Raw genomic sequence first — 12,111 nt, 5'->3', positions numbered from 1 at the left:
AAGTAAGATTCACTGGTCTATAATTTCCTGGGCTATCTCTACTCCCTTTCTTAAATAAGAGAATAACATACGCAACCCTCCAATCCTCCGGAATCTCTCCCGTCCTCATTGATGATGCAAAGATCATTGCCAAAGACTCAGCAATCTCCTCTCTCACTTCCCACAGTAGCCTGGGGTACATCACTGTATCTTTTTACAACCTCTGCTCTCTTCTCCTTTACCAATACTTGTGTCATCAGCAAATTTACCAGTCTACTTCTACACTCTATTTGTACGCAATTGCAAATTTAGCTTAGAGGTTTCTGACAAAGTGACTTAACTGGCTGTCAGTATATTGGATTGATCTCGCTATCAGAAACACTCTTTCTAACTATCAGACAATTTTGATGAGCTGTTTTTTCACTCAAACTCTGTTTCTTTTCGTAAGGGGGTTTTGACTTTTATGTTACTGTGGAGGCTAATTAAAATGGCGTCTTTGTTATGTTAATCTGGGGAATGCGGCTTTGTTGTGTTAAACGCTGAGAAAGTTTGCGCTAACAGTTTGTTTTTGCTTTAGTGTGTGATAAGAGAGTGCTACTAACCAATTGGGATAGTTGTTATGGTTTTGGTATATTTGAAGATACTGTATGCGCGGGGTTTTGGGGGAGAAGGCGGGAGAGCGAGACAGAGGATGGACGAGATGCTGTGAGTCCGCTGATGGGGTCGGACCCTGAGCGGGACGTTCTGCGAGGAGACGGAGACGGACTCGTGTGGAGCGTCTGGTCAATCACCGTTGTTGGTCCCAGGCGGCCGGTCGAGGTGGTCCGAGGGGGTCGCAGGGTGAAGAAGAAGGTCCTTGAGCTCCAACGGTTTTTGTGCACGAAGAGATTGAACTTTGATAAGTGTGGCGCCTTTTATTTTCCTTTTATATTTTATTCTCTTTTAATTATATAGTTCCAGTAATATCTATAAACTGTATATCATTTAATTGCATCTGGTGTATTGTCTGTTATTTGGGCGGGGTGGGGTACCTCACACAGCATCCACACAAACGAATTACCCAGTTTGGCGGGGCCGAGGCTGTTTCCCTAGACGACAGCGAGCCGAGAGACCCTGAGGGTGCCAGGGGGGACTACATTTTTAACCACAAGGTAATAAAAATACAGCTGAGATGTAACATACCAGAATGGTCGATGTTTTGCCACCTTCCAAGGTAATCTCCAAGTCAGAAAGGGCCGCATCCACTTCATCTACTTCTTTTTCACTGTTGTTCATGTGATTCTCAGATGACATAATAGATAATTTATTGATGTGGTACTGGGGGAAACAAGATGCCACTTGATTTGAGTATTTTAAACGAACAATTTCATTCTTCTCATAAACATTGTGACACATGGTACAGAATCTGAGAAAAAAAACCTATAGTACTATATTAAACTGAACTCGAGATGACATGTCTATTTTAAAGGCTGGCCCTTTTACTAGGCTGTTAGATGTCAGTTTTGGCTTAGACATGACATTCTCAACCAGAAAAAGTTTATGTGATTGAAGTCCAACTTGAGGCTGGAGAACATATACCAGGCTGGGGCCAGCAGAGGACTGACTGAAAGCTCCAAGATTTGGTCCTCATCTTCCTTTTCAGGCAGGTCTGAAAGACCCCATGGCAGCAGAGGACAGAAGACCTCACATTTTTTTCTAATTATGTCTCATGTCCTGTCTGTTCACTCAACTTGTGTTTTCATCGAAGCCATCCCACATGTTGCAACACAGCTTTGTATCATCAGCAAATAGTGACATTACATTTGATATCCTTAATTAAATTACTGATTGTGAACAGCTGGAATCCAGTAACAGTCTCTGGCGATCCAATTATCACAGCCTCCCAATCAAAACATAACTTATTTGTCAAACAAGAGAGAATCTGCAGATGCTGAAAATCCAAACAACAAACAAAATGCTTCAGGAACTCAGCAGGCCAGGCAGCATATACGGAAAAAAAGTACAGTTGACATTTTGGGCCAAGACCCTTCGGCAGGACTGGAGAAAAAAAGATGAGTAGATTTAAAAGGTGGGGGAGGGGAGAGAGAAAAATACAAGGTGGTAAGTGAAACTGGGAGGGGGAGGGATGAAGTAAATAGCTGAGAAGTTGATTGGAGAAAGAGATACAGGGCTGGAAAAGGGTGAGTCTGATAGGTGGGGACAGAAGGCCATGGAAGAAAGAAAAGGGGGGGAGGAGCACCAGAGGGAGGTGATAGGCAGGCAAGGAGATAGGTGAGTGAAGGAAAAGGGGATGGAGACTGGTGAAGGAGAGGGTGGGAGTGGGGGTGGGAGTGGGGGGGGGAGCCATTACTGGAACTTCGAGAAATTGATGTTCATGCCATCAGGTTGGAGCCTACCCAGATGGAATATAAGGTGTTGTTCCTCCAACCTGACTGTGGCCTCATCGCAACAGTAGAGGAGGCCGTGGACTGACATGGCGGAATGGGATTGGGAAGTGGAATTAAAATGGGTGGCCGCTAGGAAATCCCGCTTCTTCTGGCGGACAAGGCGTAGGTGTTTGGCAAAATGGTCTCCCAATCTATGTTGGGTCTCACTGATATACAGGAGGCCACACTGGCAGCACTGGACACAGTATATAACCAACAGACTCACAGGTGAAGTGTCGCCTCAACTAGAAGGACTGTTTAGGGCCCTGGATGGTAATGAGGGAGGAGGTGTAGGGGCAGGTGTAGCACTTGTTCCGCTTGCAAGGACAGTGCCAGGAGGGAGATCAGTGGGGAGGGACGGATGGACTAGAGAGTCACATAGGGAGAGATCCCTGCCGAAGCAGTAAGTGTGTGGGGGGGGGGAGGGGAGGGAAAGATGTGCTTGGTGGTGGGATCTCGTTGGAAATGGCGGAATTGGACGCAGGGGCTGGTGGGGTGGTAGGTGAGGACAAGAGGAACTCTATCCCTGGTAGGGTGGAGGGAGGATGGGGTAAGAGCAGATGTGTGTGATAATGGACAAAATGCAGTTAAGGGCAGTGTTGATGGTGGAGGAAAGGAAGCCCTTGTCTCTGAAAAAGGAAGACATCTCCTTTGTTCCAGAATGAAAAGCCTCATCCTAAGAGCAGATGTGGCAGAGACGGAGGAATTGAGAGAAGGGGATGTTACTTTTACAAGTTACAGGGTAGGAAATGGTATAGTTCAGGTAACTCTGAAGAGGCTGTAGGTTTGTAATAGATATCAGTAGATAACCTGTCTCCAGAGATAGAGACAGTGAGACAGAGAAAGTAGAGGGAGGTGTTGGAAATGGACCAGGTAAATTTGAGGGCAGAGTGGAATTTGGAGGCAAAGTTGATGGACTCATTTGTTCAGCATTTGTACCCACTGTTTTCCATTGCAAACCAATTCTCTGTCTACACTTCAGCACAGGATCCTCAACTCTCTGCATTTTCAAGTTTATTATCATCTCATATGGCACCTTATTGAAGGATTCCTAAGATCCCAATATGTTGCATAAACTGTCTCAACTCTTTTCTGCTAGTTAGAAAACCAAAAGATTGCAAAAAGCTTTACAATCATGATTTTTTTCTTTTATATATGCGTGTTGTCTCAGCCCAACCTTATTTCCCCAAGTTTCCTATACCAACACTTCCTTAATAATAGATTCCAGCATTTTCCCTACACCATCTGATGATACACCCCCATCCTGCTCACATTGTTCATTCTAAAGCCTACACCAGGGGAACCCAACCTTTTTTGCACTGCAGACCGGTTTAATATTGACAATATTCTTGCGGACTGGCCAACCGGGGTGTGGGGGGTAGGATTGCCAACAGACAAGAGTAGCAGTCAAATACGTTGCGTTTGCCGTGAGGAAGACTACCATGACCATGAAGCCTTGCGTGGACACCTGTGGGGGGGGGGGTGTTAATCACGAACGGAATATAGGTGGTAAGTGGCTAATAGACTCAATTTAGTTTCTAAAAGGGTTTATCTAACGAATTTAATATTAAACACACAGCGCATATTTTCCTCACATGAATATAGTGATAAAGTCAATTTTCAGGGGAGGACAGGGAAGCTTGAAGTAAGTGTTGAACAAACTTCCAGTAGAAGTGGAAGAGGCAGGTTCGATATTATCATTTAAAGAAAAATTGGATAGGTATATGGACAGGAAAGGAATGGAGGGTTGTGGGCTGAGTGCAGGTCGGTGGGACCAGGTGAGAGTAAGCGTTCGGCATGGACTAGAAGGGCCGAGATCGCCTGTTTCTGTGCTGTAATTGTTATATGGTTATATAAGTCACTTACAAGTCAATAGCATCATAACATTTTAAGTAATGTTTGGATATTAAACACACAGCACATATTTCCCCCGTATGAACATATAAAATCATTGCAACACACCAATATCGCTGAATCAGTGGGAGCCCTGGGCTGAATACTGGTTCCCTGCAACAAGACGGTGCCATCGAGGGGTGATGGGAGACAGCGATACTCAAAGGGGGTTCCTTGTGTCCAGTCTGTTCCGCAATTTAGTTTTCGTTGCATTCATTGCAGAGATATGTTGGAAATGGAAGCAATGTTTTCAGTGCTTTCGTGGCTATCTCAGGATATTTAGCCCTGACTTTGATCCAGAATGCCGGCAGAGATGTTATGTCAAACATACTTTTCAGCCCGCCGTCATTTGCTAGCTCGAGGAGTTGATATTCTTCCCGTGCTGACATGGATGATGCTCGGGTAATGACCTAGCGTGCGTTCAAACTCAACAGAGGCCGTGACAGGGAATGAGGAAAAGTGCATCTGACTCATATCGCCAAATTGTATCGTTTCCTTGCGGCCTGGTAGCACATGCTTTGCAGCCCGGTGGTTGGGGACCGCTGGCCTACACCAGCCCTTCTGCTAACATATCATGCTCAAAACCCATAACTTTTTGACTGCAGACTTCTTCAAACATTGACAAATCTCAGTTGCTAAGAAATGAAAGGAATTGGGCATTTGGTCTCCTGTGATCGTTAAACCATTTAATAACATCCTGACTGATCTTTTGCTTCATTACCATTTTTTTCTGCCCAAACCACAGATTGTCTTAATACACAAGAGAAAATCTATTGAGTTCCTGAAAATACTTTTGGTATAGGGAATAGGGTTAGGGTTAGGGTTAGGGAATTTCAAAAAATGATCTACTGGATGAAGAAATATCTACTAATATCAGTCCTACATGACTGTCAATGAGAATCGCTGACTTTTGGCACAAAACAACCAAGCCAGTGCAAGCATCAACTCCATATACACCCTGTTTGAAATTAAGAATGTTATATATCGCATTTTTGTTCACCTCTCATTCTTCTAAACTCAAGAGTATTGTTTCAGTCTTTTTAATATCTAATAAGTCAAACTGCTGTCCTAGGAATTAATTTGGTGAATCTCTACTGCTCTCCCCCAATTGCAATTACTTCTTTCTTTGGGTAGAGAGAGATCAGTTCTACATACCGTTTTCCAGATGTAGTCTCGCCAGGGCCTGACATAATTCGAGCCACATAGCCTTACTATTGTACTGAAGTTCTCTTGCAATAAAGATAAACACACTATCATTCTTCCTTATTAATTCCTAGATCTGCACATGGACTTTCAGAGCGTTGTGTACAAGCTCATCTGTCCCCCTGAATAGCAACATGCACCACCATTCAGCACTTAACAAAGGAGAGGAAGTGTTCGCAATTCATAAAATATATGATCCTGCTTCAATTTTAAAAGGTGTGAAACATTTTTCAGTTTCAACAATGAAACATAAACTGGAGTGATTTAGATAGACTTAACAAAAAAGTTGTCTTTTTTTGCAGTGTTTTATTGTTGCCATATTAAAAAAAATCAGTATCAAAGTTTCATAATCTGAACCCATTCACTCGCCTCACGTAACAAAGTCAATAAATTTGGTTGAATTTTTAACCATTCAATGCAAGCACTGGTTCAGAAGCAATTTTAAAGTAGTACAGCACATTAAATCAGACTGTAGTTATATATAGATTGTTCACATTCTACAAATCCCCAGAGAAGTGCACCATGACATCAAAGGAATGTTAGATTATTAACATCCCAGATCATTGGTACTGGCTTGGAAGTGTATATACTCAAGTGTTATAAAGTCACAAGGCACTACAGCACAGAATCAGGTCCTTTGGCCCATCCAGTCTGTGCCAAACTATTGGCCTGCCTTGTCACAACGATCTGCACCCAGACCATAGCCCTACAAACCCCTCCCATCCATGTACCCCTCCAAATTTCACTTATACGTTGAAACCGACAATGCATCCAGTTCTTCCACTGGCAGCTCATTCTACACTCTGAGTGAAGAGGTTCTCCCTCATGTTCCCCGTAAATATTTAACTTTTTACCCTTAACCCATACCCTCTAGCTCTAGTCTTACCCAACTTCAGTGGGGAAAGCCTGCTTGCACTTACCTTATCTATATCCTTCTTAATTTTGTAAACCTATCAAATTTCCCCTCATTCTTTTACACTCTAGGGAATGAAGTCCAAACCTATTAAATCTTTCCCTGTGTAACTCAGGACCTCAAGTCCTGGCACCATCCTTGTACATTCCTGCTGCACTCTTTCAATTTTATTGAAACCTTTTCTGTAGGTAGTGACAAAACTGCACACAACATTCCTATTTAGGCCTCACCAACATCTTTTACAACTTCAACATAACATCCCAACTCCTGTACTCGGTACTTCGATTTATGAAGGCCAATGTAACAAAAGCTTTCTTTACGACCCTATCTCTCGGTGATGCCACCTTCAAGGAATTATGGATCTGTATTCCCAGATCTCGCTGTTCTATTATGCTTCTCAGTGTCTTACTGCTCACTGTTTAAGTCCTACCTTAGTTAGCCCTTCCAAAGTGCAACACCTCACAATTATTTGCATTAAATTCCATCTGCCATTTACCAACCCATTTTTCCAGCTGGTCCAGATCTCCGGCTTCTCGCACAAAGCCGACTCTAATCCAATTTACTGCCTCACAATTATCTGCGTTAAGTTCCTTCTGCCACTTACCAACCCAAGCGAATGAACCGCCTTGATCAACTTCTCATGTGGAACCTTGTCAAAGGCCTTGCTAAAGTCCATGTAGATAAAATTCACTACCTTGCCTCCATTCACTTTCCTGGTAACTTTCTCAAAAACTCTTAAGATTGATTAGGCACTACCTACCACACACACTTTCCTTAAACAGAACGTTAGCTATCCTCCACTCCTCCGGCACCTCACCTGTGACTAAGGATGTTTTAAATATTTCTGCTTGTACCCATGCTATTTCTGCACTTGCCTTCCACAGGGTCCAAGGGAACAGCATGTCAGGCCCTGAGGATTTACCAACCCTAATTTGCCTCAAGGCAGCAAACACCTCCTTCTCTATAGTCTGTATATGATCCATGACCTCATTCCTGCTTTGGCTCACTTGTATAGTCTGTGTCCAACACCAGAGTACAGATGCAAAAGAATCCATTTAAGATTTCCCCCATCTCTTTCAACTCCATGCTAGATGACCACTCTGATCTTCCAGAGGACCATTTTTGTCCCTTGCTATCCTTTTGCTCTTAACATATCTGGAAAGCACATAAGGATTCTCCTTCACCTTGTCTGCTAGAGCAACCTCATGCCTTCTTTTAGCCCTCCTGATTTCCTTCTTTAAGTGTTCTCTTACATTTCTTATACTTCAGAAGCACCTCATCTGTTCCTACCTGCCTGTATCTACTATGCACCTCCTCCTTTTTCTTAACCAGGGCCTCAATATCGCTCATAAATCAAAGTTCCCTAAACCTGTTATCCTTGTCTTTTATTCTGACAGGTATAAACTCTGTACTCTCAAAATGTCAGTTTTGAAGGCCTCTCACTTACCAAATACACCTTTGCCAGAAGACAACCTGTCCCAATCCACACTTGCCAGGTCCTTTCTGATACCATTAAAATAAGCTTTTCTCCAATTTAGAATGTCAACCCAAGGACCAAACCTATCCTTTTCCATAATTATCTTAAAACTAACGGAATTATGATCATTAGATGCAAAGTGTTCCCCTACGCAATGCTTTGACACCTGCTTGTCTCATTCTCTAATAAGGAAATCTAGTATTGCACTTTCTCTACTTGGAACTTCTATGTACTGATAATGGAAACTTTCCTCAGCATATTTGACATATCTATCCCATCCAGCCCTTTTACAAAATTGGATTCCTGGTCAATATGTAGAAAGTTAAAATCACCTACTATTACAGCCGCATGCTTCATTCATTTCTGTGATCTCTCTACAAAATTTGCCCCGCTAAATCCTGTGGACCATTGGGTGGTCTATAATAAAACCCCTTAATGTGGTCATCCCTTTCTTATTTCTCATTTCCATCGATATAACCTCAGTAGGTGAGCTCTTCAGTCTGTACTGTCTGAGCACTGCCGTGACCTTTTCTCTAACTAGTAACGCAACCCCTCCTCCTCTAATCCCTCCCACTCTATCACATCTAAAACAACGAAAACCTGGAACACTGAGTTGCCAGTCCAGCTCTTCCTCCAACCATGTCTCACTAATGCCTACAATGTCATAATGCCACATGCTGATCCATGCCCTCAGCTCACCCGCATTTCCTACAATACTCCTTGCAATGAAATACAAACACTAAAATTAATTAAAATGAATATATTGATTTTCAGCAAATGCATTCCAACACAGGATGCAGTTTTGTGGGAACTGGAACACATCCCATATTGTCCACTGAGGATACAATAATGCTGCTGGTTGTTAAGCTCACTTTCCACCAGTGCTTCTCCCACGCCATTAACAAGCACACTTACTTTCCCTCAGCACTTCTCCCACATCCTTTTACACATTTTTTAAAAACCCTCTAAATTATTCTGTCATTTATTTCCATCATGTACCAGTTTACTATCAACAAAGTCTGCATGCATTGAACTATGTTCTTGTTCGGTGATCTTGCTTTTTTAAGATTCCTTATAATCCTTTCAATTAATTTTAAATGACCTCTTCCTTTCTCTTTGTAGATGCTGACAGACTTGCTCCAGAGAAACTACAGAGCAGTCTATGAATTGGATTAACACTACACAATAAGGTTCCACTGGATCCCATCAGTATGCCAGATTAAAGCTCACTCGAAGGTTTCAACCAACTTGCTGTGATCACTTAACTTCAGTTGATCTATTTGGGGGCATTTTCTCCCTTAAGCATTACAGCTAAGCAGTACAAGAGCTTAAGTTTATACATAGAAACTCTGCGTTGACAAATGGTAGTGTGCAGTGAAGACTGCAGGGACCAGAAAATGAGGGATCTGATGTAACTTTAGATTATCAGTAGCAACCTGAAATTACAATTATCAAGTCTACTTCACAATTCAGCGAAGTCCTGAATAATCCACTCCAAAGTCCAAGATTCCAGGGTAGTTAAAGAGTTCACTCACTGGCTGTAAATATATTCAATGATTTCACAGATACGAGACTGGAATATTTCAGAAGGTTTCCAACCCTCAAAGTAGAAATTTCTCATCCCTGTTTTAAATGGGCACTGTCTTGTTCTGAAACCATGCCTCCTAGTTCTAGATATAGGCTAAAAACACAACCCAGCTTTTTAAGTCAAAAATGACCCATTTATATAGAGTTGTGTTAGTTAGACATTACTCTACCAATATATCAAGCTTCACCTCAATAAGCTTCTTTCTTCTGCAATAACCTTTTACATGGCACCTTGTCAAATCCTGTTTGAAAATCCAAATTCAACATATCTGCAAAGTTACCCTTATTCACCACACTAGTAACATCCTGATAAGAATAAATCTGTCAAACTATATTACCCTTGCATAAAGCCCATGACAATTTTGGTGAATTATCTTATGATTTTCTAAATGTCCTGTTACTATTTCCTAAGAATGGATTACCATGATCAGATGATAAGTTAGCTAGCTCATGTCAGTGCTTTTGGTTTCTCTCCTTTCTTAAACTACATCTGCAACTTTATATTCTGTGGGGAACTTCGTAGTAGTAAGTTGGGAATTTTGGAAAATCACCACCACAGCATCCACCATTTCTGCTCTTAGATCCTAGGATATAAGACATTGGATTGGCCAGTCTTTAATCCTATTTGTTTATAACTTATTTAATGATAATGGTTGTTTTAAGTTCCTCATTCCATTTTGTCCTGATCATCTAGTTATTGAGACAATTTTATCATCTGCTGTGAAGAAAAATGTCTATGCCTTTTGCTCACTTCTCAATAGCTCAGTTATCTCATCATTTTTGTTTTAACAATTCCTTTTTATATACAGTACATATATAATTCATCTTTCTTGCTGTTTCTCTATTATCTAGTTAGTCATCCAATGCTTGACTTTAGTGTTTTCCCAATCCCCCATCCTACCAATAACCTTTTATATCATTACATATGTTTTCTTTCAATTGAAATTATGCTTAACTTCAGTTTGTCCAGGATGGATCATCTTTTCCTTAAATTAAAGTATGTTGAGAGTTATGCATATAAGATCTTATTCAGATTGGGTTTGCAATGTTTTTATTCTAGTAATGAAAGAAGTGCAATTTACGGTCATCGAATTCATCCTTCTATACTACCCAATCTCCATTTTGAACATCAATAACTCCTCTGATGAAAATGTCATATAAAAGGTGCATTTACTGCATATTTACTCAGTGACTACTTTATTAGGTGGCTTCTGAGTTACGTTGGTGGTCTTCTGCTGCTGTAGTCCATCCACTACAGTTCTGCTTTATTGCTATAAAGTTTTGCTATATCGTGCATTCGCAGATTCTCTCTGGCACACCATTTTCGCCTTCCTGTCACCTTGAATCAGCCATTCTCCTCTGACCTCTCGCATTAATAAGGCGTATTTGCCCACAGAACAGTTGCTCAATGGAAGTTTTTTTTTGTTTCTCACACCATTCTCTGCAAACTCTAGAAATTGTTGTGTGTAAAAATACTAGGACAGCAGTTTCTGAGATTCTGAAACACCGCCCCCTGCCCCACCACCAGTCCAGCATCAATTATCATTCCATGGTCATAGTCACTTAGATCCCATTTCTTTCCCGTTCTGATGTTCGGTATTTCACATTCCACATCTAAAGTTTTCTTAAAGTGTCAAGGTTATGCATCACAAAATACATGGGGCTTTAAGAATCTAAGATGAACTGAACACCAATATTCAGTGCCCAAATACTTCAACGGGCTGAATGGCCTAATTCTGCTTCTATGTCTTCTGCTCTTATCAGATTCCCTTGATGATAAAATACTGTGCCAAGTGTTGAAATTTGCTCATTTCCATGAAATAAGATGCTGGGGACCTCAAATCTTTGTCACCAAGGAACAAAAAAAAGTGTCACACATACAAATACGGAAATGAATAAACTGTTTGTGATTCGGGCAGAGACTCTTCATCAGGACTGGTCAGGAAAGGGCAAGAAGCCAGAATAAGATGGTGGGGAGGGGAGGAATGGAATAGAAGCTCAGTAATAGATGAAGTCAGGTGACTGGGGGAGGGGGGGAGGGTAAGAATCTGAGATACGATAGGTGGAAGAGGTCAAGGCAGGGCTGGAGAATACGGAATCTGATAGAAGAGGAGAGTGGACCATGGGTGAAAGGGAAGGAAGAAGGGCACCAGTGGAAGGTAAAAAAAAACAACAAAGGCACAAAAAAATACAGATTTCCCTTTTGGTCGATAAAACCCTTAACAGCAGATGCACTGAGTGCTTAACATTTGTTTCAACATCTGTCAATAATTAAAACTTTTGACAACTGAAAGCATCAGTAGAAGGAAGAATGCAAGGTGAGGGTTGGGGTGGTAGGACAGGATTTGCAATCATTGATGTGGAAAACAGAGCTACAAGATGCCATTTACTTGTCAATAAATGCATAGAAGCAATCTGTCAATTGGCATCATATCTTTTACAATGCTAAGACACACAAAAATGACAAAAAGTGCATTTATAGCAGACATCCCACCCTGCAAAAACTCATTTCAGGGAGGTAGCACCCCCACCCCCCCGCAACACCTTATCCCAGCCCCCACCCCGCCCGTTGACCTCCAAGGGTGTATGTAATACTTTGTTTAGTGATTTTGTCTAATCTGTAAACCAAGTGG

At 41.6% G+C, this 12,111-nt stretch overlaps 1 protein-coding gene across 7 annotated transcripts in view; it reads right to left on the bottom strand.

Annotated features, from left to right (window-relative positions):
- fermt2 (FERM domain containing kindlin 2) overlaps positions 1-12,111 on the bottom strand; it is a 157,023-nt gene that overhangs the window by 36,712 nt on the left and 108,200 nt on the right. For all 7 annotated transcript variants that reach the window (XM_072268790.1, XM_072268830.1, XM_072268780.1 and 4 more), the window contains one exon: positions 1,162-1,296. In XM_072268790.1, coding sequence (XP_072124891.1) covers positions 1,162-1,296 — 135 coding nt within the window. The remainder of the gene's footprint in view (positions 1-1,161; positions 1,297-12,111) is intronic.

Source organism: Mobula birostris, chromosome 1, assembly GCF_030028105.1.
Source record: "Mobula birostris isolate sMobBir1 chromosome 1, sMobBir1.hap1, whole genome shotgun sequence".
NCBI lineage: Eukaryota > Metazoa > Chordata > Chondrichthyes > Myliobatiformes > Myliobatidae > Mobula > Mobula birostris.
The sequence above is the reverse complement of the archived record's forward strand: the minus strand, read 5'-3'. Positions and strand labels throughout refer to the sequence as shown.